The sequence below is a fragment of the Gracilinanus agilis genome, chromosome 6, assembly GCF_016433145.1.
Source record: "Gracilinanus agilis isolate LMUSP501 chromosome 6, AgileGrace, whole genome shotgun sequence".
Taxonomy (NCBI): Eukaryota; Metazoa; Chordata; class Mammalia; order Didelphimorphia; family Didelphidae; genus Gracilinanus; species Gracilinanus agilis.
Genome location: NC_058135.1, coordinates 231,543,957 through 231,571,054, shown reverse-complemented (window position 1 = coordinate 231,571,054; position 27,098 = coordinate 231,543,957). Strand labels below are relative to the sequence as shown.

At 39.0% G+C, this 27,098-nt stretch overlaps 2 protein-coding genes across 3 annotated transcripts in view; both read left to right on the top strand.

Annotated features, from left to right (window-relative positions):
* The window catches only part of LOC123252057 (L-lactate dehydrogenase A chain-like), a 45,798-nt gene extending 37,320 nt beyond the window's left edge, over positions 1-8,478 (top strand). For both annotated transcript variants that reach the window (XM_044681419.1, XM_044681418.1), the window contains one exon: positions 8,314-8,478. In XM_044681419.1, the coding sequence (XP_044537354.1) occupies positions 8,314-8,478 (165 nt within the window). The remainder of the gene's footprint in view (positions 1-8,313) is intronic.
* A 14,503-nt stretch (positions 8,479-22,981) lies between these two features.
* Positions 22,982-27,098, top strand: part of LOC123252056 (L-lactate dehydrogenase A chain-like) — a 42,851-nt gene continuing 38,734 nt past the window's right edge. The window contains exons 1-3 of the mRNA XM_044681417.1: positions 22,982-23,119; positions 24,176-24,310; positions 26,050-26,167. Coding sequence (XP_044537352.1) covers positions 22,982-23,119; positions 24,176-24,310; positions 26,050-26,167 — 391 coding nt within the window. The remainder of the gene's footprint in view (positions 23,120-24,175; positions 24,311-26,049; positions 26,168-27,098) is intronic.

Below are 27,098 nucleotides of genomic sequence, written 5' to 3'. Positions count from 1 at the left end.
ATCTCACTGAGGCCCTTAAAAAGGCAAATTTAAAAATTATAAGTTTTCTTTCTTTCCCCTCTGTATCTTATTTACCTTTTCAGGTTTCTCTCGATTTTTGTGGTTGGATATCAAACTTTCCATTTAGCCCTGGTCTTTTCTGTGCAAATACCTGGAATTCTTCAATTTTGTTGAATGCCCATACTTTCCCCTGGAAATATATAGTCAGTTTTGATGGGTAGTTGATCTGTGGTTGCAGGCCCAGCTCTCTTGCCTTTCTGAATATTGTATTCCACGCCTTGCGGTCTTTTAGCGTTGAGGCTGCCAGATCCTGTGTGATCCTGATTGTTGCTCCTTGATATTTGAATTGTTTCTTTCTGGCTTCTTGTAAGATTTTTTCTTTTGCTTGGAAACTCTTGAATTTTGCAATGATATTTCTTGGTGTTTTCCTTTCTTGATCGAATGTAGTGGGTGTTCTATGGATCCTTTCAATGTCTATGTTGCCCTCTTGTAGGACTTCAGGGCAATTTTGCTGAATTATTTCTATTAGTACTGAGTCCAGGTTTCTATTAATTTCTGGTTTTTCTGGAAGACCAATTATTCTCAAATTGTCTCTTCTAGACCGGTTTTCTTGGTCTGTCACTCTCTCATTGAGATATTTCATGTTTCCGTCTATTTTTTCAGTCTTTTGGCTTTGTTTTATTTGTTCTTGTTGTCTTGAGAGATCATTAGTTTCTACTTGCTCAATTCTAGCCTTTAGGGATTGATTTTCGGCTATAATCTTTCGGTTTTCGGCCATAATCTTTTGGTTTTCGTCCATAATCTTCTGGTTTTCGGCCATAATCTTCTGGTATTCCTTTTCAATCTGGTTATTTCTGGAGTTCAATTTGCTTATCAGTTCATTTGGTTTCTGAGCCTCACTTTCCAATTGCAAGATTCTACCTTTTAAACAGTTATTTTCTTGCCAGATCTCTTCCATTTTCCTCAAAATCTCAGTTTTGTACTCTTCCATAGCTTGTGAGGAGTTTTCCTTATTTGAGGAGGGTCTGGATGCTTGTTTGTTCTCCTCCTCTGTTTGCTCGGTTGTCTGGATTTTCTCTGTGTAAAAGCTGTCGAGTGTTAAAGACTTCTTTTTCTTGTTGTTATTCTTTCTCTTCTGAACTTCCTGAGGCTGAGTGGCCATCATTACCCCAGCAGCTTCTCAGATTTATCCTCGCGCTCAGTGTCTGTCCTCTGCCGGAGGTTTCTTTACAAGTCTCAGGGCGCTGCTTCCACATTCGTACACCCGTCTGCACTGGTTCCCCACTTAGGCTTTAGTTCCTGGCTGTGTCTGCCTCCACCCACGCCTCCGCAGTGCCTGCGTTCTGCTCAGCCTGCGCTGTGCGCCCTGCGTCCTGCGCCCACGCCCAGATTTCGCCTGCTTTCTTTGGCTTAATGGGGTCCTAAGTCTTGCTGCTCTCAGGAACAGGCCCCGGAGCTGCCAATGACTCGATGTGTGCCCCAAACTTGCTCTATTTCTTTTTAGCTGGCTTCAGAGCTCTAGATCTTGTGTGTGGAGGGGGTGGGAGTGGGGCGGTTGCTCAGCCCGCGATTTAGTGAGAGCCCTTTATAGCCTGGAAATGTCTCGATTCCACATACCTTCCACGCTGTGCCCTGTTGTGGGGTTCCTCTGTTCGTCTGGACTTGTTTTTATGTCCCCTTAGGAGTTTTGTGTGTTTCGGTCGGGAGAGGTTAAGAGCTGCTTCTTACTCTGCCGCCATCTTAACCCGGACCTCTTGCTTGGTTTTAAAATCTTCCCTTTCCCATAGATCTGACAGGTATACTATTCTATGTTCACCTAATTTTCTTCTAGTTTCCCTCTTTACATTGAAGTCATTCATCCATCTGAATTTATCTTGCTGTAGGGTGTGAGATGTTGATCTAAACCTAATCTTTCCCATATTGTTTTCCAATTTTCCCAACAGTTTTTGTGAAATAGTGGATTTTTGTCCTCAAAGTTGGGCTCTTTGGGTTTATCATACACCTTCTTGCTGACGTTACTTACCCCAAGTCTATTCCATTGATCCTCCCTTCTGTCTCTTAGCCAGTACCATACCACTTTGATAACTGCTGCTTTATAGTATAGTTTAATATCTGGTACTGCTAGGCCACCTTCCTTCATGTTTTTTTTTTTCATTCTTTCCCTTGATATTCTTGATTTTTTGTTTTTCCAAATGAACTTTGTTATAGTTTTTTTCTAATTCAGTAAAAAAGTTTTTTGGTAGTTTGATAAGTATGGCACTAAGTAGGTAAATTAATTTGGGTAGAATGATCATTTTTATTATGTTAGCTTGTCCTACCCATGAGCAATCAATGTTTTTCCAGTTGTTTAGATCTAGTTTTAATTGTTTGGAAAGTGTTTTGTATTTGTGTTCATATAATTCCTGTGTTTGTTTTGGCAGATAGATTCCTAAGTATTTTATATTGTCTAGGGTGATTTTAAATGGTGTTTCTCTTTCTATCTCTTGCTGCTGTGTATAAATATTAAAAATGATAAAGGCTCGTATATATATATATATATATATTAGTATTTTAATTAAAGCCATGCTGATAGTTAAAATCATTAGACCACGCGGTTGTAAGCATTCAAAACTGCTGCCTCCATTACTGTCTCCTCTCTGCTGGCCAAGAGCCTACTGGCAAAAAGACCACTCCCTCCTAACCCAGGAGATTTTAAACCCTCTCTGCGTCGACGTAGACCTCCCCATGCCCCAAAGACCCGGAAACGGAAACCAGTTTGACCATGTTGGATCACGGGAAATGTAGTTTTGATACATTTCCCATGTCCATAGAAATATATACACTTTTTAGATGGCATTTTCCAAATTTCACTTTTACATGTGATGTGTTGGAGATATATAGAAATGCTAATGATTTATGTGCATTTATTTTGTATCCTGCAACTTTGCTAAAGTTGTTGATTATTTCTATTAGCTTTTTAGTTGATTCTCTAGGATTTTTTAAGTAGACCATTATATCATCTGCAAAGAGTGATAGCTTAGTCTCCTCATTGCCTATTTTAATACTTTCAATTTCTTTTTCTTCTCTAATTGCTACTGCTAGTGTTTCCAGTACAATGTTAAATAATAGAGGTGATAGTGGGCATCCTTTTTTTTTTTTACACCTGATCTTATTGGGAAGGCTTCTAATTTATCCCTATTGCATATGATGCTTGTTGATGGTTTTATATATATACTGTTTATGATTTTTAGGAAAGGTCCTTCTATTCCTATACTTTCTAGTGTTTTCAATAGGAATGGATGTTGTATTTTGTCAAAAGCTTTTTCAGCATCTACTGAGAGATAATAATGTGATTTTTGTTGGTTTGCTTCTTGATATGGTCAATTATGTGAATGGTTTTCCTGATGTTGAACCATCCTTGCATTCCTAGTATAAATCCCATCTAATCATAATGAATAACCCTCATGATCACTTGCTGGAGTCTCTTTGCTAGTATTCTGTTTAAGATTTTTGCATCTATGTTCATTAAGGAAATTGGTCTGTAATTTTCATTCTCTGTTTTTGATCTACCTGGCTTTGGGATCAGTACCACATTTGTATCATAAAAGGAGTTTGGTAGAACTCCTTCTTTGCTTATTATGTCAAATAGTTTGTATAGTATTGGGAATTAGTTGTTCTTTGAAGGTTTGATAGAATTCACTTGTAAATCCATCTGGTCCTGGGGATTTTTTCTTAGGGAGTTCTTTGATAGCTTGTTCAATTTCTTTTTCTCATATGGGATTATTTAAGTATTCTATTTCTTCTCTTGCTATACTTATTGCCATATAATTGGGCAAAATAGTTTTTAATGATTGCCTTGATTTCCTCTTCATTTAAAGGTGAGGTCTCCCTTTTCATCTTTGATACTGATGATTTGGTTTTCTTCTTTCCTTTTTTTAGTTAGATTGACCAGTACTTTGTCAATTTTGTTTGTTTTTTTTTCAAAGTACCAGCTTCTAGTCTTATTTATTAATTTAATAGTTCTTTTACTTTCAATTATATTGATTTTTCCTTTAATTTTTATAATCTCTAATTTGCATTTAGCTGGGGATTTTTAATTTGTTCCCTCTTTAGTTTTTTTAATTTATATGCCCAGTTCATTGATCTTTGCCTTCTCTAATTTGTTAATGCATGCATTCAAGGATATAAATTTCCCCGAGTACTGCCTTAGCTGCATCCCACAGACTTTGGTAGGATGTGTCATCATTGTCATTCTCTTCAATGAAATTATTGTTTCTATGATTTCTTCTTTAACTGGTTTTGGAGAATCATATTATTTAATTTCCCATTAGTTTTTGATTTGTCTGTCTATGTGCCCTTACTAATGATCATTTTTATTGCGTTATGATCTGAGAAGGTTACATTTATTATTTCTGCTCTTTTGCATTTGTTTGCAATGTTTCTATGCCCTATTACATGGTCAATCTTTGTGAATGTACCATGTGCAGCTGAAAAGGAGGTGTATTCCTTTTTCTCCCTATTTATTTTTCTCCACATATCTATTAAATCTTAATTTTTCTAGGACTGCATTCACCTCGCTTACCTCTTTCTTATTTATTTTTGGTTTGATTTAACTAGGTCTGAAAGAGGAATATTTAGATCTCCCACTAGTATGGTTTTACTATCTATTTCCTTCTTGAGCTCTGCCAGTTTCTCCTTTAGAAATTTGGATGCTATACCATTTGGTGCATACGTGTTGAGTACTGTTATTTCTTCATTATCTATACTGCCTTTTATCAGGATGTAATTACCTTCCCTATCTCTTTTAACCAGATCTATTTTAATTTGGCTCTGTTAGAGATCATGATCACCACTCCTGCCTTCTTTTTCTCATTTGAAGCCCAAAAGATTTTGCTCCAGCCCTTTATCTTAAACCTGTGTATGTCCACCCACCTCATATGTGTTTCTTGTAGACAACATATGGTAGGATTTTGGTTTCTAATCCACTCTGCTTTTTGCTTCCGTTTTATGGGCTGTTCATCCCATTCACATTCAGAGTTATAATTATTAGTTGTGTATTCTCCAACATTTTGGTATCCTCTCCTAGTTCTACCCCTTCTTCTTACACTATTTCCTTTTAAACCAGTGGTTTGTTTTAGACCAGTTTTCCTTGTCCCCTCCCTTGATTTTTTTCCCTTTCCACCCTCTTCCTTATTATTCCCCTCTTTTTATTTTTTAAGGCCTAATGAATTCCCTCCCTCCTCTCCTCCCCTCCCTTTTTTTGACCTCCCACTCCCCTGCTCCCCTTGGTTGATCCCTTCTGACTTTCTCAGTAGGGTTAGATAGAATTCTATATCCCAATGGATATAGCTAGTCTTCCCTCTCAGGGTTAATTCTGCTGAGACTAAGGTTTAAATATTACCTCTTAATGCTCTCTTCCTTTCCTTTTTATAATAGTATTGATCCCCTTCCCTTCCCATGCTCTCTTTTTGTGGTATAGAATATCCTATTTTTCTTATTCATTCAAGTTTCTCTTGATGCCATCTACTATTCACCCCCCCTCTTTTTTCCCTGCCCCAGTCTCATCTTAGACCATTTAGTGCTCCAACCTCTCCCTATGAATAATTCTTCTAATTACTATAATAGTGAATACAGTTTTTGAAAATTACACATAACACTTGTCCATATAGGAATACAAATAATTTGATCTTTTTTTTAATATTTATTTTTTTGAAAAGTTAACATGGTTACATAATTCATGCTCTTACTTTCCCCTTCACCCCACCCCCACCCCCGACTTCCTCCTCCCCCCTATGGCTGATGTGTATTTCCACTGATTTTAACATGTGTCATTGATCAAGACCTATTTCTAAATTGTTGATAGTTGCATTGGTGTGGTACTTTCGAGTCTACATTCCCAATCCAAATAATTTGATCTTATTAAGGCCCTTAAAGAGGTAAATTTAAGAATAAGAATTTTCTTTCTTTCCCTCTATTTCTTATTTACCTTTTTATGTTTCTCTTGGTTTTTGTGGTTGGATATTGAACTTTCCATTTAATCCTGGTCTTTTCTGTGCAAATACTTGCAAATCTTCTATCTTGTTGAATGCCCATACTTTCCCCTGGAAGTATATAGTCAGTTTTGATGGGTAGATGATCCTTGGTTATAGACCCAGTTCTCTTGCCTTTCTGAATATCATATTCCAAGCCTTGCAGTCTTTTAGTGTGGAGGCTGCCAGGTCCTGTGTGATCCTGATTGGTGCCCCTTGGTATCTGAATTGTCTCTTTCTGGCTTATTGTAATATTTTTCTTTTACTTGGAAGCTCTTGAATTTGGCTATTATATTTCTGGGGGTTGTCTTTTCAGAGTCTAGTGTAGAGGGTAACCTATGTATCCTTTCAATGTCTATATTGCCGTCCTTTTGTAGAACTTCAGGGCAATTTTGCTGAATAATTTCTTTTAGTATGGAGTCCAAATTTCTTTTAATTTCTTGTTTTTTCAGGAAGACCAATGTTTCTCAAATTGTCTCTTCTAGGCCCGTTTTCTTGATCTGTCAATTTCTCAGTGAGGTATTTCATGTTTCCTTCTATTTTATCAGTCTTTTGACTTTGTTTTATTTGTTCTTGCTGTCTCAAGAGATCATTGGCTTCTAATTGCCCAATTCTAGCCTTTGGAGCCTGGTTTTCCTTTTCGGTCTGGTTTATCTCGTTCTTCAAGGCTTCCAACTGGTCATTTCTGGTCTTCAATTTGCTTATCAATTCATTTGATTTCTGAGCCTCACTTTCCAATTGCGAAATTCTGCCTTTTAAACTGTTATTTTCTTGCCAGATCTCTTCTATCTTTCTCATAATCTCAGATTTGAACTCTTCAAGATCTTGTAACCCATTTTCATTTTTTGGAGAAGATTTGGATGTCTTTAATTGTTTGCCCTCCTCTGTTTTCTGGATTTTTTCTGTGCAGAAGTTATTAAGTGTTTGAGCTTTTTTCTTGATCTTCTTGTTTATTTCTTGGGTCTTGATTGGCATCAATCAAGACCCAAGATGTTTTATCTGCCAGAAGTCTGAGTAAGGCAATCTGATTCTCTTTGTATGGAGTTAGGGAGAAGTTTTTTGCCTGAGGCTACTTTGTGAGTCTCTTGGCTTCTCTGGGGACCCTCCTGGGGTCTCTGGTCTAGCTGTTTTCAGGGTCAAGCCCCCGTGGTCCTAGCTGGCTGCTCAGAGCTTGGGACTTGTCCCATGCTTGCTCCTCCACCTCAGATTTTCCCCTGAGTCTTAGCATGCTGAGCACTGCTGTTGCCTCTCTTAGCCCTACCCCCCTGTCCAAGGTCTGAGTTTTCCAGCTACCTGGGATCTTGGGTCTTGCTGCTCTCAGGGGCAAGCTCCTAGTAGTGCCAGCTAGCTGCCTAGGGGCTAGATTTTGTGCCCCCGCTCGCTCTAACTCTGGAGCGCAGCCTCTGACTCTGGTACTGTGGATGGGGTGGGGGAGGGTTTATCAGCTCGTGTTTTGATGGGAGCTCTTTCCCCCCCTTACAGCATAGAAGTGTCCAAATCCCACGTACCTTCAATTCTGTGCCCTATTGTGGGGTCCCTTCTTTCATATGGATTTTGTTTTCTTATCCTTTGGATGTATGCTATATCAGTTGGTAAGGAGAGAAAGTTGCCCAGCTTCTACTTAGCCACCATCTTAACCTGGAAGTCTGACATCTTTTTTTTAAACCTCTCCTCTACTACAAAAAGTGTGGCTAAAAATATTTGGGTCAATACAGGAGTTTTCTTTGACCTCCTTGGGACATATGCCTAGCAGTAGGATTTCTGGGTCAAAAAATTATCATTTTTCCCTCCCTGCTATTCAGAAATTTGGGACCAATTTGCAGTTTCACTACCACTAGCAGCACTACAAGTTTGTCCATTGTTTCAAAGAATAACATCACAGAGTGATATCTTGACTTGAGCATGAATTGGACTTAAGTGAGGCAGAGTTGCATAAATTTGTCAGCCTCACTTTCTTCCAGAGGTAAGACAAAAGTCAGTGCAACTATCAGTGGCCCCAGATGTAATGGATGATCTTGGCATCTTCCACATCTGACCAACCTTTAAGCTTTCCATAGCAATGGCTTCAGCTGCCTCAGGGCCATTGGAATAAATTGTTCTCGTCCATCAACCGGTTTGAGACGTCTAGATTACCCTCACCTTGGTTTAGTCTCCATCTGCTACTATTAGAGCTGTCTTTGAATAGTTTGAGAAAAGTCTACTGTGAAAGAGGTATTTTGAAGTGATCACCTGTTATTAAGTTCCCCAAATCTTAAGATTATTCAAATGAGTTCTAGAAAAAAACAGCTTTCATTTTGCCTTTCAGGGCCTTTATGGAATAACTGAAGAAGTCTTCCTTAGTGTCCCTTGTATCTTGGGGCACAGCGGTGTCACAGATCTAGTGAAGCTGACCCTGAATCCTGAGGAGGAGGAACATTTAAAGAAGAGTGCACAGACCCTCTGGAATGTCCAAAAAGACCTGGCATTCTAAAGCTTTGAAATGTGCCCCCAGTGGACAGTATGAAAAGAGTTAAAGGATTTTGTGTATGATGTGCTATTCAGATAGATTAAATATTTCATATGATCTGTGGTTAAGCACCAAGAGTAAAATAGAAATGTAAAACCATAAGCAAATTATTATCTCTTCATGTCAGAAATGGAAAATGGTCAAAAGACTCGTGTTTTTTCTCCCTCTGATTTGATAAAACCTAATGTTTTATGTATTGATTCTGGATGACATTTTATCATGTATTATTATACATTATTAAGTACCTCTGGGGTACCACTGCCTGCCCCTTATATGGGTTGCAATCATCTTTCAGCCCAGAAATGCCTCCACAGTTACTAGAGAAACTCTGCTTTCTTAATACAAAACACTCAAGTCAATACTTTGGTGTATTCTATTAAGTACTTCAAAGTAGAACCCTTTTGCCAGATTCCCTCCTGATACCCAGAGCCTGGATCACACTAAGGACCCTTCACTTTTTTGTCTCACCTGTCCATACCAAAATGGACCTTGAGAAACTATTTTTTTGCTCATTTTGTACCTACCCAAATGAAACATGGGCACATCAAGTCCTAGCATATCAATCTCTTCTTTCCACACAATCACCCAGCCACGACCCTAGTTCAGACCCTCATCACTTCTCCTCTTAACTACTTCAATAAGCTCCCAGTTGTTCTCTTGGATCTCTTTCCTCTTCCAATCCAGCTTCACAAAGCTGCCAAAGTGATTTTCCTAAAGTGCAGCTCTTAATAATCTCCAATCGCTCCCTACTTTCTTTAGGACCAAATACAAATTTAAAAGTATTTTTAACCTGTTCCAGCAAGACTTTCCAACCTTATTACACATTATACTCCAGATACAATGAACTGTCTAGGAATGGGTAGTGGATAACATTAGGGCTACCATTTTTTCCTCATTTGGCCTTCACTCAAATGTTTCCCACTGTAGTTCTTCCTACTGGCTCCAGAATTTCCTCATAAAACACTCCTTCTGTGATATTCCTCCAACTTGCATCTACACTAAAGAATTGCCCTAGAAGGGCAGATATTCCCAGGCTTCAAGCATGAACCATATGATAGAACTATTCTAAAACTGTAGCTCCTGTGTGTTAACCCGTAATAATCAGCTGGTAGATTCAAATAGATTTTAGTCACTCAGATGGCAAAGCAAGAATAGTAGTTCTATTTTTCTCTTTCCCTTATAAACCTGAAGTGTACTCTCCTTCTGCCTTTGGGGAGGTTGAGCACACACAAATTTAAAACACATTGATTCTGAGGAACATGTGTAAGAAATGCATGTGGCCAAGGCAGCTCATAGCTCCAGAAGTACAGGATTTCAGAGGTCGTGACTGTGTAGGATAGGTAGCTCAGTGAATTTGTTCTTCACAGAACAAATCTGGCATCCCTTCAGGACAAGTCAATCTGTTGGACTCCCTGGGCTGGCTTAGCAAAATCAGTTTAACATTCCAAACCTACTAGGTATGCGTTAGGCACTGTGCTAAAGCAGGAGGCATACAGATCTGAATATAGAGATGGCCCTTGTCTTCAAGGAGCCTACAATCTAATCTAATCTAATCTAAAGACTGCATTGCATATAAAAGGAAGTTGAAAAGTTGGGTGGCACTGGCACTTTGGGGAGTCAACGATGTTTATGGAGCAAAAAACAAGCAGAGCAAGTTGGTGGAAAATGGAGAAAGAAAAACTGCTTAGCTCATTAAAGCCATGGAACCCACAACCTTGTCCTTCAGTCAAAGGGTCCAGTCGGAGGAGCAGAGGGAACCGATGAGATAAGGCTTAGAACATGAGTTTTCCCAATGATGAGTTTCCTGGTAAAGGCCTGAATTTCCAAGTTCAAAAGCAATGAGGCTTATGAAAAATGGGGAGATTCCTGACAGCTGTAGTTTCCACCATCTGCAGCCTGATCACTGGTAGGAAAAGAACAAGAGACCCTTAGCCTAGGACTGGTGAAAACCTTTACAATTCTGCTCCCAAAAGAACTTGTCCCTAAAGTTCATCACCTCCCGGGCAGCAGATGAGTGAGCAGAGCCTTGCCTTTTGGTAAATCTACCTGGTTCCAAGCTGGAACTTTTCAGTGAAAAACTTGACCCTAATTTAGGCTATGTTTCTTAAATCATGTCTACACCCTAAGCCATAACCAAGCAATGCCCATTTGTTAATCAGCAAAGAGCTCTAGGATTCAGGGTTCTCTAACTCAAGGATTTATACCCTTCTCTCCTAAAAGCCAGCACTTACATAAATGTGAGACTATTACATTTCCTTAAGGGTTAGTCATATTTCTTGTCCCAGCAGTGTGCAAAAGGAGATAGGAATGTTTCTGAAATCACTGCCTGCCTTTAGGCTTGTGATGCTAACTGGAAAAATACACAAAAATGTGATTTCTGAGAGGCTTTGCAATGGTGGCATGATTCTTCACAAATATCTAATAATACTGGACCCTAGGAAATATCTTTAGTTCATAATACTTTAGTTTAATCAACACTAAATTTCCAATGCATGCAAGGCACTGTCAAAGACCAAAATAGACCCTGTTCTCCAGGTTGGGAGAGGGGGTATGAAATATTATATACAAAGTTATTTCAAAAGGGAAATACCTCACACATCTGGGGTAGGAAATGGTCCCTGAGCTGTGATTTTGAAGAAAGCTAGGGATTCTATGAGATGGAGGCATGAATATGCTAGGTATCAATAGAAACTGAGGTAAACTGAGACAATAACATTCTGAGCATGTCACTTTATTAACAAGGCTGGCATTTTCCAATTGTAACACCAGAAATTTGTCTAAGCCACAATAAAATAGCTGAGGCAGTCCTCCAAGTGAATAACTATTAAAGGGACCTGGCCCCCTTCAACAAATAGGATCCCAGACCTTCCTCATGGTCTGAGACCTCCTCTTATTCTAGGTTGCATTTGTAATCCTTGGTTCAATAAAGATCTATTAGTGTAGCCCTTTCTAGACAGATACAGCTCAAAATATACATTCTCATTGGTGGATTAGAATTAGGTCAATATGACTGCTACCAGCTTATTCTTCTGGGAAGAAGGCAGGATCCAGGGGGTTGAAACATGTAGCAAAAGAACCTTATCCTTAAAGAGCCTAAGGTTGGCTAATCAGGTGAAGTCTCCAGGGACCAACTTTCCATCTAACTTTATGATATCCTGTGCCATGATGAACAATCTTATAACATCCTATACCAAGAGGAACTTGGATGATCAAACATAGGATGGAGACATATCTAAAGTGGAGACCCTTTAGCTACATGTGTTAAGAGATTTTATAGTTTAACAGTCTACTCAACTCTTTAATTTAATGACGTCATTATGTATAATCAGGACCAGTTGATTAGACTTAACTTCACTAAATGTAGAGTATAAAAGAAAAAATCACTACTATGGAATCACATTATACCAGATAATACTGATTAGAAGTTAACTTGGGGATAAGATCAGTGATTTAGGATGGGCAGGAGTCTTCCCAAATAGAGTAGAGATCAAATTTTTTGTTTAAGAACAATGTTTTTGTTTTTGTTGTTTTTAATAAAGCCCTTACCTTCTGTCTTAGAATCAATACTGGGTATTGGTTCTAAGGCAGAAGAGTGGTAAGTGCTAGGCAATGGGAGTTAAGTGACTTGCCCAGGGTCACACAAGAACAATGTTTTAATAGATTTTGCCATACCAAATGTTCACAATCTCCTAGCAATGTGGAAAAAATACTTTCAATATAGTGAGACCTAGAGGAATGAATCAAATTTATGTAGGAATCTGTTGAAGAGTAGAACATTACCATTATCCTCTCTGATACTGGAGTTATCTTAAAGATCAAATTATTTCTCACACAATAAAATAAATCAATAGCTCCTCAGCAGTAAAGACCCTGAATAGGGAAGATGAGATCTTTTATAGTGTTTAGCAAGATGACAGAGAAAAATCTTGAGCAATATATGTCTTCTAATGGTTAGCTAGATTTTTTTCTTTTTTAATTTAGAATATTTTTCCATGTTACATGATTCATGATCCCTCCTCCCCACCTTCCTTCCCCCTCCTAGAGCTGACAAGCAATTCTACTGGGTTATACATGTATCATTGTTCAAAACCATGTTATTCATATTTGCAATAGAGTGATCTCTTAACATCAAAACTCTAATCATATCCATATTGAACTACATGATCGACCATATGTTTTTTCTTCTGCATTTCTGCTCCCACAGTTCTTTCTCTGAATGTGGATAGCGTTATTTCTCATAAGTTCTTTTGGATTGTCTTGGGTCATTGCATTGCTGCTAGTAGAGAAGTCCATTACATTCTATTGTACCACAGTGTATCAGTCTCTGTGTATAATGTTCACCTGGTTCTGCTCCTTTCACTCTGCATCAATTCCTGAAGGTCGTTCCAGTTCACATGGAATTCCTCCAGTTCACTGTTCCTTTCAGCACAATAATATTCCATCACCATCAGATACCACAATTTGTTCATCCATTCCCCAAGCTAGATTTTTTCACTGAGGGAGGTGGGATAAGTGTCATCATCTCAGCTCCTTTCAATTACATCATTGGGAGATGAGATCGGTCTGGCAAGATTCTCTGGAATATGGGCAGTGGGTGAAGTTACAAAGGTGGAAGCATAAGTCACAAGAATAGAATCAGAACCCAAGTGACCTGAGCTTACCTGAACCAAAAGAATAGAACTGTGACCCAAATGACCTGAGGTTATTTGAATACACCTGCAGGGGTAAGGGATTTAGATTCCCACAGGGAAGGAGAATATTAAATATATTCTGGTTTGATTAAGTCAATAAATAGGATTTAAAATCATTTTTCAACCTCACAATTCTTTTGATTCCCAAAAGACCATACCTCCCATGAATTATTCAGACTGCTCAAAGTTATAATCAAATTATAGCAAAAGTCATGTATATTGATCCATAATGTTTAGTAAAGCTGAAGTAATGATTATAGAAGCAAAAATGCTATGAATAAGAATTTGAATCATCATGAACCACCATGAGTTTCTTAGAAATTGATTTATCAAAGCCAAAAGATAATTTTGTTGTCTGGGGCTAGGAGAGCCCCATGAAGTGACACAAGCCTCTTGATGGACTCTTGTGTAGGTTAGACTAGGGTCTATGTTTTAAAACTGTGACTCCAGTTTAGGGGAATAGGAACCAAAGGCATTTTATCTCAGGTACTCTACATTAATGGGATATGATGATTAAAAATTCTGAGGCTAGGTTTCAGGTAAGAACATCAATTTATTGATCAGGCTTGCAATAACCAACTAATTAATTGGCCAGTGATTTTTCTCAGTGATCAAAGACCTAGATATATACCATGTCAAATCATTAAATACAATTTTGGAAGCTTTGTTTTTCCTTCCTTCCCATAATCAGACCAAGACATTTCAAATTGATGAATATCTAACAAGGACATGGTACAAAATTCTCTCACTCCTCCCTCGATTCCTTGGTGATGATGGAAAATCACATGCCTGGTTCCAATATCTAGAAGAAATCAGAGCCTGTCCAGTTAAGCATGACATTGTATTTTCACTCCATCATGGAACTCAAAGGTCCTGTCCTACTGCATGGAGACATACCTGGCCTAAGCTGGTTCTTACTTACTTGGCAGGTTAGAACCTACAATTTCACTTTTCAATCACCTAAAATAGAATATGTTGTTGAATAGAGAGATATGAAAAGCATTCATATGATTGTTAGAACTGTGTGAAGGGAATCCCCTGGGGTCTTACCTGTGTCCCTGGATTGCTAGCTTTACATCACCTGAGTGTGCCTGAGCATAGGTCATGAGACTGTGGCCTCTGTATTTGATCTGGAAATGAGTTTGACAGTGAAGGGAAGGGAAGGGGGAGGTTAAAAGGTTTGAGACAAGGAAGTACGCTATCTCTATTCCTTTGGATGCAGAAGTAAAAAGACAGCAGCTGAGATAGCCATGTGAAAAAGCACCCATGTGGCAAGATTAAAATAGGGTTAAATCTCCTTCTATCTCTATGCTCTCTATTTTGAGTAAACATGAATAAACTCTATGGAAATTAAGGACCAGAGTTTTAATTCAACTTTAACAGAACAAAGGAATAAAGAAAAAGGTTTGAAGGAGAAATCTGAGCCTCAGTTTATAACTTAGAAATTAGATGCTGTAAGGAATGTTGAACAGGATGATTTTGAAAACTGGAAAGACATACATGATCTAACGCAGAATGAAATGAGCGGAACCAGGAGAACATTATACACAGTAACTGAAATATTGTGGAACAATGAAATGTGATAGACTTTGCTACTAACAGCAGTACAATGCTCCAGGACAATTCTAAAGAATTTATGAAAAAGAATGCTATCTACCTCTAGAGAAAGAACTGTTGGAGTATAAATGCAGATCATAACATATGATTCATCACTTGTTTATTTGGATATATGATTTGGGGTTTGGGTTTTATAAGATTATTCTCCTACAAAAAGTCAAGATGGTGGCTTAGGAACAGCAAAAGCCAACTTTTTGGCTACCTTTCCATACTAATCTTTAAAAAGTGCTTCAAAAAGACAGGAATCCAAACCTAACAAGAAGGATTCACAGGATTCTCCTGCTGAACACAATTTGAAAGATAGGCAGAGAGTCGATTTCCATGATGTCCACGGGAGACCAGAAATAATACTGGCCAAACCACCACCACCACCACCACTACCATCACCACCACCATCACCAGCACCGCCGTACCACCTACTGCACTGAGACCTGTGATTAGGCATAGGCTGACTTTGGGATCCCAGGGTTGGGGCTGCAATATAAACCTAAACAGGGTTGCTGGTCAGCTCAGGTTGGTTTAGCTCCCTGACTTACCCAATTGAAGGAGTTCTGGCTGAGGACCTTGGAGAGAGCTGAATCATTGCTGGATTTTGACAAGACTCAGCAGTGAGGATCCCACTTTCATTCCTGATATTCATTGTGCTCTGCCCTACTATAGTTTCTAGCTTAGTGTAAATAAGTTCATTCCCTGACCCTGAGGCTTGCCCATAGACTGGTAGAATAGAACCACTTAACTTCCTTCAAACTATAGTTCATTGAATTAAATTTTTATAAATTTATAAATTTATTTTTTATAAAATTTATAAAATTTTTATAAAATTTATTTTTTATAAAACCTTTTGTCAGTCTACTCACTTTTTAGTTTCACAGACTCCCCAGCTAGGTGGATCTATGTTGGCAGTTGGGCCTCCAACTGCCAAACCCATTCTAAATTGTATTTCCCCAACTTGTTAATCCCTGTCTATTGCCTTGTCTTATCTCTTACTTACCCTTCCTCAGAACCCTGATAATATTTAATTTAACCCCCAGTTTTCCCCCATAAGAGTTTCCAGGAGTTTTGTTGTTGAAAATCTGAAAGGGTCAGCCAATAGTCAACCAATATTGAGAATAATGGAAATTATGAAATGACTTATAGCTAGTGTATATTGTATATACTTCTGCCACAGCTCAGTGCTTTATCTATGTTCCAAATGTAGCCTAATCTTTTTCCTGAAGGAGGAGGTGGAGGGACTCTAGGGATATTTCTCTAAAGTCAAGGGTATTCGGAAAATTAAATGTTCTTAAAGCAAAAAGAAGTGAGGCATCGGTGGAAAGAAAAGGATTCTGAGGCAAGGAAATTTGACTCTTATTAGGAGGTTGGAGGGTGGTACTGTTCCAGAGGAGAAAGGGAAGAAAAAAGGCAACTTTCAGGACAGTTGAGTGGTTCAGTGAACAAAAAGCCAAGCTTGGAGACAGGAGGTCCTAGGTTCAAATCTGGCCTCAGACACTCCCTAGCTATGTGACTTAACTTCTAATGTCTAGCCCTTACTGCTCTCCTGCTTTGGAATGGATCCTTAGTATTGACTCTAAGATGGAAAATAAGGGTTAAGAAACAAAACAACAACAACAAAATAACTGTATTTGTGCAGTTAAAAAAGATTTAAGGCTCTTCCTGAAAGGAGGGAGCTAGAAGCTCTAGGGAGGATGCAGCAGTTGCTCATCCTTCAGAAAATGATCCATACAGTTAACAAAAGATATCAAATGAAACATCATCCAGTAAGGTAAGATTCTTAGAGGAGAATCAAAGAATATTCATAGTGGATGACTACCTGGTTAGGGACACTGAAGCAGTTATTTATCAATCTGATTACGGTAGTTTTGCCATCTGCCCAGGGCGTGTATCCAAGTTAGTAGAGAGCCCTGCACTACTTCAGGGGTGCCCGGGGAACTCTTCCTGCCCCCAGACTTCCTGTGCTGGTGCCTCTGCTCAGTTATCTTTCATTCCCTGGACACTGATACATACTTCCAGGCTCCTGGTCAGACCCTATCCTCAGTGTCTGCAGACAAATCTGTCTGTCTCCTTAAGCCATTCTAGGCTGGGAAAATGACTCAGTATGAATTTCCATGACTTTTCTTGATCAGAATTTGGTCTATGAATGTATAACCCAGTGGAATTGCTTGTTGGCTCCAGGAGGCAGGGAGGAAAAAGGGAAGGGAAAGAACATGAATCATGTAACCATGGAAAAATACTTAAAAATAAATTAGTTAATTAAGAGGTAGGATCTCATCAAACCATTTTCTCTGTTATTCTGCTTATTCCCTTTTGTCCATCTGTTGGACCACAGGCTTGAATATTCTATCCCTTGAATTTATGAAGTTATAATGTATACTTCAACTGTTCCCAAAAGATCTCTGACCTTTAGCTGGGAACAGATAGAGTTGAGGGTGTCTTTTTTCCAACATACCTAAGAAAGGTCAGTCTGTTATTTTCGGACTCAGACCTGACAGAACAGTTTAATGTTGTTACAACATTGCCTCTCTTTCTCCTCTTGTAGTAAGTATCCTTGATAATCAAATGCCTTATTTTAACTGCCAATATCACCATGTATCCCTGAGTCCACACTGATGAAAACAAACGGGTAGAAAGAAATCTTGTTTCTAAAATCAGTCATTTTTTCATTGTTGTATGTAAAATGTTTCAGTGATTCTCTATCCTCAGTGATGCTAATGTGGGATATGAAATAGCCACTCATGAAAGTCAGTAGATGAACTTTAGTTCATGAAGTGGCTCAGAGGAACCCAAGAACTTGTGCTGCTTCCAAGATCCTGTTTGCCCTATCCTTTTCTTGGAGTCCTACTTTGTTCATGTATACTGTGAGGTGGCACTGTTAAAATAGATTCATTTGCTCCAAATTTCTTTGCACATGGGCGAATTAAATATCTGGAGGATCTCCTACCGAGTTTGAATCCTGGAAGACTCACCCCAGCGGATGGACAGAGGAGTCACAGAATGACAGGTCTGGGGCTGCCAGCTGGCAGCAACATTGCCAGGGAGGCAGGAGGCCAGGAGGTATGGAGGCCAGGGGCCAATAGAAGGATCCAGGACAGGGGCTGAGATGAGGTTTGAAAAGCCAGTGCAGGGAGCTTGGGGCTCTCTCTGAGCCCCCTGGTTTCGCTCTCCACCATACTCTATGAGTGTCAGGCATTGGCTTATCTTTAAAGCCATCTCTGTCAAGGGTGGTGTGGAGGGAGTTTTTCTGACGTAAGGGTTAATATTTTATAAATGGTGACCACAATCTCACTTTTATTACTCATATTTAGTGAAACCTAATTTTAAATCTTACACCATAAACCTGGGATGTACTTTTTTGAGGAAGGCCCAAACTTAAAGTACTATGCAGTAAGGCACAGATGCAGGAGACACATTTGGTGAAGGCAACTCATAAGTCTGGAAGTGCAGCCTTTGGCCTTTCTCTCTCAGAGATTGCCCTTACAAAGTTTATTTCTGTGTGTGGCATCTGTGTTGGATGGGTGGCTCTGCTACCCTGGGCTATACTGCTGTGCTTGGCTCTCTTGGCTCTCCATTAGACTGGACCTTGGAATAAAGCAACAGGACTATAGACTGATACACCTAATAGTAGTCTCTTTCCCCAAACACTGACGAGATTTTGGTCAATGATCAGATCTGGAAAGGAGCAGTCAAAGAGCCACTGAAAGGTTTTAGGGACATTATTCTTCAAGGTGTGACAAAAATGAAGTGATTATTGTTTGATGAAGATGTCTGCTGAACTTTGATCCTGAGCTCTGTTACTGTGTTTTATCATATTGTGAAATTTTGTCTATTGCCTGGAAATGTTGTAACTCTGAAATGACTTCTTTAGAGAGTGATTTCATAAGGTACCAAACAAACAAAAAAAAAGGTTTTATTCACATAGTAATGAGCCTGTAATGAGTTCATAGAAGCCCTTTGCATTTCTGGTGGGGTCCCTGAATTACAGGACTGTCTTTTGTGGGGTCCCACCAAAAGGAGTGAATAAAGGTTTGTTCCTATGTTTGCTCCAGACCCTCTGGCCTCAGTACACATGACTGTACCTCCCTCCACCCCTGTGTGATTTATGGAGCCTCTTTCCAGTCTAATGCAATTCCGCCAGAGCTGGAAGATGCCCTTTCAGCTCACATACAGAGAAGGCCACAGGCACAGGCCAGATGGGACAGGAGGAGGAGAAGAGCCCACGTCAACTCTTGTTGGGCAGCCAAAGAAATACTGGCCTGGATACATCCATACAATTTACCATTATTTTAGGTCTCTGCATAATCTTCCTAAAAGGACTTTATTTGGAGCATCATGTCTATTATAAAGTTGTAAATCTCCAGCTAAAGGTAGCAAAACAAACACCAAGTGACATAATACTCCAATACTAAATAAAAGGAAATATTTTTACCTCTCCATTGAAGGATTTTTTGGGTGACTAGTTTATGGATAAAGACTATCCTCTGAGTAAGTTTAGCTCTGAAGAGTACCTTACAGATTGTTGTCTGATGTTGACTACTGAGAAATAAAATAGTTCTCACCTGCTTTCAATTCTCCAACTTGTAGGTTGCTCCTATTGTTTTGATAATTTTCCTTTTTTTGCTCCTGAGCAGGTTCAAGTTCTGTAGTACTACCGAAGCATTCCACTACTTTTTTTCTTTTCTTGAAAAAATATCAATATTTCAGAAAGCACTTAAAAATTGTGGGAAGCCAATAAGAGAAACAGCCTCATATAGATAAAAATCTGAGACTCCTCTTTTGACCCCTTTTGTGATCCACATCTTTTCTTGTTGAAAAGTATTGTAGCCTTATTGAAAAGCTTTAAGCTCTTAGCAAACCAGTAGTCAAGAGGTCAGCATTCTTCCCCTTTGGTCAGAAATGCAGCTGCTTGGCAAGCCAAGGCCGAAACCTTAGTTTAGCAGGGGTATTTCGCCCCTAAGAAAAATATTCTCAGACTTAGCTTGCTGATAATCACGTAGCTGAAAGTCTAGCCTGGTTCTTATTCACACCTCAAAGCATCTAAACTTTTGTTTTGTCTGTGTTAAAAATACAGCTCTGTGTAGTTGTGAGAAACTTTCTTGTGCTTGTGGGTGAAAGGGAGTTTGAATTTTCATATATAATAAACTTGTGACTCAGTGGCACTTCGGAGAATCAGCTATGAGTTAACAGTCAAGATCGTCTCCCATGTTTCTTTATCAACTAAGCCATCCTTATCAGATTATCAGGAGATGATAAATAGATCTCGACAAAAAATGTGCTTTCAGTAATGATTTTTAGAATATAATGTGTCCTATGGAAACATATTTTAGAGAATAAACTACTACCCTAAAGTAAATCAACACAAAATGTTTACTTAGCTTTGAGCAGAAGGGTCTATTCTAGTCCTTTAAACACTGGAAACTTGCGGAATGTTTTCAAAGTATGCATACTTTTCTGTTAATTTTCTCAATTTTTACTTTAAAAAATTTTTAACTTTACTTTTTTACTTTTAACTTTTTAAAACTTTATTTAGAACTCCAAAATGTTCAATTAATTCTAAATTCTGTTCTTTTAGTACTCTAATTAATTTCAATTCAATTCCAGTTCCCCCTCTAAAAAACTATTAATATGAAGATGACCTTTAACACAAATGAATTCACTCAAAAGTTGCAAATTTCATTTCAACTGCAGCAAAAAGTCTTGAAATGGGATGTGTAAATAGACTAAGTAATCAAGTTCAAAAGAGTACATATCAAAGAGGTAATTTATGGTAAAAACACATTTGTACCACAGGACATGCTCTATAATAAAGTGTTAATTACAAGCTAATAATAAAAATAAATTTTCTCCTTAAGGTAACACAAGAGTCCATAGGCTACCCTAAGAAAACTGATTGCAGTAAAATCATTTTCCTTAAAACAAAATGAAAGGGCAGGTAGGCGGCTCAGTGGATAAAGAGTCAGGCCCTGGGACTAGAGACAGGAGTCCTCAGTTTGAATTTGGTTTCGGACATTTCCTAGCAGTGTGACCCTGGGCAAGTCACTTAATCTTGACAACTTAGCCCGTACCACTCTTCTGACTTGAAAATACTATTAAGTATTGATTCTAAGATGGAAGGGTAAGGGTTAAAAAAACATGAATGGTCAGCTAGGTGGCTTAGTGGATAGAGTAGATAGGTCTGGAGTCAGGAGGACCTGGGTTCAAATTTAGCTTCCAACACTTCCTAGCTGTGTAACCCTGGGCAAGTCACTTAACCCATTTGCATAGTCTTTTGCCCTTCTGAAGGTTAGTGTTGTTAGTTGTTAGTGAGACAGAAAATAAAGGTTAAAAAAAAAGTCATTTAAACCACAGTTCAGGTATTCAAAGTAGAGAACTTACATTTCAGTCCCGTGTCATAAATGTAAAAAAATAAAACTATCTGGGTCAGAATCCTGAGTTGAAAAATCCAACTTTATTTGTGGGTGGACAGAGCTGGAGTTTATAAAGCGCACCTGGAAAGACCTTATTTAGATGTTTCCTGGGCTTTTGAGAGTTAATTAACATCAGTGATTAACAGGACCACATGTTCAGAGTATGTTCGCTAATAGTTAATTAATTCTAGTACAAGGTTCAAGCATTTCACTGTTCCTATCAATAATACCCTGAGCCTCAACACATCACACTGATGCTGGGGAAAAGCCAGAGTCGCCTCTCCCGGTCGTAAAATTCTGAGGAGCCGAACTCCTCACAAAAAAAAAAATGTCTAAGAGCAATCTTAATAAAATGGTCAAACCTTGATGACAAGTCACAGAAACCCTTGAATAAATCCTCAGAGAATTAAATTAAATTAAATCAATTAAAGCAGGTCTTGAATAAAATTTGAGAGGCAACTTACCAAGGACAGTCTGAGTCCTGGTCCCTGAATGGACATGATGGGTCCCCTTTTGGTACCCTGGTACAGGGCTGGATGTCTGCCTTCAAATCCCACTGCTGCCAACGTTAAATTTTAAACTTGTTTGAAAATTTGGATCAATTAGGTGATCAGGAAATATAGCGAGGCAAATATTAAGAGTCAAGAAATTAGTGGGGCAGTTGGGTGGCTCAGTGGATTGACAGCCAGGTCTAGAGATGGGAGGTCCTAGGTTCAAATCTGGCCTCAGACACTTCCCAGCTGTGTGACCCTGGGCAAGTCACTTGACCCCCATTGCCTACCCTTACCACTCTTCTGCCTTGGAGCCAATACACAGTACTGACTCCAAGATGGAAGGTGAGGGTTTAAAAAAAAAAATCAAGGAATGTCCATTTGGAACAATACGGTCTTACTCAGACAGGGATGTTCCCAGATGGAGGGGAGAAAGGGAATTCTTATAAGCATCTTGAGAACATGGAGGAAGTAGAGTGCAGAAGGGATTGGAGATTTCTTTGCAATTATCTCTGTATAAATAATATCTTCACATATGTAAAAATATATATTAATATTGTAATTATAACAGTGTAGATGATATATTATCTACTATAATACATGCAATATATTATACAATCTTCTACGAACATATGATAAATATCACAAATTATATATTATCTATTACATAGTAATTGAATAATTTTAACACACCCATTACATCAATGATGTAATAATATTGTATGATTAATGTAATAAACAATTATTGATATTAATTAACAGAATAAATAACATTGTATTATAGCATTTTTCTATGTAGATATACATTTTATAATTAAGAGAATTGTCTCCCGGAGTCTTCGCTTCTGCTACAAGGACTTCTTGGGCTGGGTCCAATACATCGAGTCGCTTTTAAAAAATCTTTACGGTCCAGGTTAGAATTGAGATCGGTTGCTGGGCAGAAGCCCTGAAAGGCAAAGGCAGTGGGGTTATGACTTGCCCAGGGGCACACAGCTAGGGCACGTGGTCAATTAAATGTTGCCCTCAAGTAGGAGCGATCAGCCTCCTTTGAAACTCCTAAAAGAGTCCCCTTTTTTGGCTCCGCCCCTCCAAGGCCAGGACGCCTGCGCAGTTCTCAAATATTCCTCCATTTCCTTCCTTGAGAGCATGGGGAGCGGCGCAGGCGCAGAAGCAGGAGCAATGGGCCTGTCAACGGTTATTTGCTGAAATCAGTTATTCCTGTAGTTTTTGCTACTTTCCCTCCGTTTGCTCCCCGGAGCAGGCAGTCATGAGGTGTTTTTGGGGGGCCCTCTGCGCTAGCAGAAGAGCGGGCCCCGGGGGTGTCGCTGTCACCAGTCCGGGCACAGCCCTGAGCCCCCGAAGGATGGAGCGCCCCTCTATGAGGGTCGCCTGGCCTCTGGCCCCTGTGAGTTGGGAGAAGGAACGAGCCCTTCAGAAGAAGGCCTCGGGCAGAGCACATGCGCAATAGCTGTGTATGGCGTGTGCGTGTATGTGCGTGTGCATGTGCGTGTGCGTGTGTGTGTGCCGACTCTGGTGTGTCCGCCCTGAGTCTTCCCAGGCCCTCAGCTTGCTCCCAGGCTCCTCTGCAGCCACGACCTACCCCGCTGTGGATACTAGTGGTGTGGGAAAAGCGCTGGATTCAGGTTCAGGATGTGGGTTCAAGGCCCAGTGCGGCCTACTTAAGAGTTGCTTCCTCAGTGTCCTCATTTGAAAAGGGAAGGAGGGGGGGCAGCTGGGTAGCTCAGTGGATTGAGAGCCAGGCCTAGAGGATGGAAGGTCCTGGGTTCAAATTTGGCCTCAGACACTTCCCAGCTGTGTGACCCTGGGCAAGTCACTTGATCTCCATTGCCTAGCCTTTACTACTCTTCTGCCTTAGAACCAATACATAGTATTGGCTCCAAAACAGAAGGTAAGGGTTTAAAAAAAAAAAAAGGAAAGGGAAAGAGGTTGGACTATTTCATCTAGCTGATAGGAGAATCAGGAGGACTGGGGCTTGAATGCTGCATCTGATACTGTGTGACCTTGAGTCAGCCACTTTTGTTTCCAACTTCCAGTTTTCTTATCTGTAAAATGGAGATAAGAATACTGTATCACCAACCAGGCAAAAATGAGGTAATTTGTGTGAAGCCCTTTGCAAACTTTGAAGCACAATAGAAATGTGAGTTTTTTTCTCATCTTTTTCTTCCCTGATTCTCCTCTCATCATTTCTTCCCTACTTGGTGGGCAGCATTTCGTGGGTAGTTATCACAGGATTACAGATTGAGTGTTGGAAGGGATCTTGGGAGTCATGTCAATCAACCTCTTTGGGGGTTGGTGGGGATAGAGCAAAAAAAAAAATAGAATTTATTAACTGTGAATTGCCACTTGGAAGCTCCTAGGGTATTGGGTGCTTTGTGAGGATGAGGATGAGGATGAAATTATCATGCCAGACTGCATGATGTATTATTTTTCCCACTGTCAGGTTTCCAGGGTAGCATCAATCAAGGATCAGCTGATGAAGAATATCCTTGAGAAAGAGATTGTTGATCGCACTAAGATCTCCGTTGTAGGGGTTGGTTCTGTTGGCATGGCATGTGCCTTCAGTATTTTAACAAAAGTAAGTCAGTGGATTGAGCACCAGGCCTGGAGAGGGGAGGTCCTAGGTTCAAATCTGGCCTCAGACACTTCCTAGCTGTATGACCCTGGCCAAGTCACTTGATCCCCATTGCCTAGCCTTTACAGCTCTTCTGCCTTAGAACCAATACACAGTATTGGTTATACAGTATTGGTTCTAAGACAGAAAGTAAGGGTTTTTAAAAATTAAAAACAAAAAACATTATTCTGAGAGGGAATCCATAGGCTTTACCAAACTGCCAATGGAAGTCCAAAAAAAAAAAGGTTCAGATTAGCTTATGGTCACACAGGATGCATCAGAGGAAGAACTTGAACTCCAGGTCTTTTTGAAAACAAGGAATCCACTACAAAACACTATTTCTCAGATTATTGTGTATTTTATTTAAATACTGTAAGTGATGGGGAACTTACTAAATCCAGAGACCATTTATTTTACTATTGCACAGCATTCATCATTAGTCCTCCATATACTATCAATTTTGTGAGCTTATAAGTGGAGATACTGTGTACTAATATGCACTGAATTCCTCTTATAGTGTCTCTCAGATAATTGTTTAGATATAAAACCCAGTGGAATTACATATTGGCTATGGGAGGGGAGTGGAAGGAGGGGAAGGAAAGAATATGAATCATATAACCGTGGAAAATTTTCCATAATCAATAAAATAAAAATAAATTTAAAAAAGATAATTGTTTAGGTGAAAGATCACAGGACTTGGACTTGGGAGAGTTTGATGTATTTTTTTTTTTACTTTAACACTTAGTAACTTTGTTACCTTGAACAAATAACAACCTCTGAGGCCCAGAAAATGGAAATAGTAATGCTTGTTATATGTATTATACAGAGGGCACCAGAAAAGCAAATAGTGAGAATGGACAAGCAGAAACATATAACAGATGAGGAACTTTCAAAGAATAAATATGAAATGTGGAGGAAATGTATGATTGAAAAAAGGAAATAGGTTGGTCCCATTGTGAGGGCAAGCGATAACAGATGGACAGCCAAAGTATGCCACTGGTATTCTTTTGCCATCAGGAAAAGGCAAGGAAGACTCCTAACAGATCAAACGGATATGTTAGGGATTTGAACAGGCATGGATAGACTTGTAGGAAACATCCAAATTGATGAGATCGCAGAGCCATAAGAGTATTAATACTTGCACTGTCTACCTTTGTTACTTGCCTAAACCGATAAATTTGCATTATTTAAACATTTTCAATGCTACTATTAAGACCAGTGGGCAATAGTGATAGGGAAGTGGAATTCTAGCACAATGTAAACACTTCCCAACAGAATTGTCCAAAAGTGAATTTGGGTGCTTCGTAAGGTAATGAGTTCCTTGTTATCAGAAGTCTTCAAATGGAGACTGAATGACCACTTTTGGGGAATGTTGGGGAGGAGGTAGCTGTTCAGGTACATAGGTTGGATTCAGTGATTTCTGAGATCCTTTTTAACTTTATATTTTAGTGAAACTTAATTACCTTTACCCACTGCTTATAAATTGATCTTTCGGCGTAAGATAGAGCAAATCTGCATTCATTTTTATAAGATAGCCTTTTCCGTATTTGAAGGTAGTCATGTTTTTTCCCTTAGTCTTCTCATTATCCTTCTTTCCTGTTAGCTAAATATAGACTAACAATTCAAGAATTTCCCTTTTACTCTTAAAGAAATGAAGTGGTTCTTTTTTTTTTCTCTTTTTAATGAAATTTTCTGTTTTACAGGAGTTGGTTGATGAACTTGCCCTCATAGATGTTGATGGAAACAGGGTAAAGGGAGAGATGATGGATCTTCAACATGGAAGCCAATTCATTAACATGCCTAATGTTGTCTCTGGCATAGGTTAACATCATAAATTAATTATTATTAAATAATTAAGCTCTGAAAAGGAATGCGAGCATTGAATGTGCAGTCTTTTGTTTTATCCAGTATCATTTAGCTAATAATATGAACCAATAGAATGCTTTAGACTCGAGTTTAAAGAGTGGTTATTCTACACTAAAATATTATAAATCATTTCTGAAATAGCAGAAATTTCTATTTTCAACACGGATGGGTGGATGAACACTGAAACATTTTGGCATGGCTAATGGATGGAATAATTTTTTTAAGATTGGCAAAATACCATGTGTGGTGTATAGTGTTGTGTGGAGATGCAAAGCATGGAATCCCTGCAAAGGTACAGGGATAGCCTCACCCAAAGTTTGCAGGGATTCCATGCTTTGCATCTCCACACAACAATAGAAGACCCAGATATGACTTGTTATTGTCATTATTAGTATGGCATCATGGAAAGAACACTGAATTTATAGTCAAAAAGTCTCTTGAATCTTGGTTGTGCTCCTTAATACCTTTGTGACAGACCTCTTTAGGCTTCAGTTTCTGTATGTACAAAAAGAGGAATTGAACTGAATAATAGCTAAGGTCTTCCAGTGCTAAATTTCATGATCTAGTAATATATCTTATTTAAAATGTAGGAGTTAAAGCACAAATTACTACATCTTCAGATCTCTCATCCATACTTGTTATATGTCCAGTAGCCACACAACTGAAAGAATTAAATTTAGCCAAAGTGAGAAAATTTCACTTTCTAGCTCTCCTCAAGAAGTAGAGATACAGGTAGAGTTTAGGGCTGCATTTCTAAGTAAGAGAGCTTGTGTATTTTGACAGTAGTATTGAAACCACTCTTATTTGCTACTCTCACTTGTCTTCCCAAATAAGATGGCTAAAGTGACAGCAGTACTTGCAGAAGAGGCACCAGTATGAGTCCACT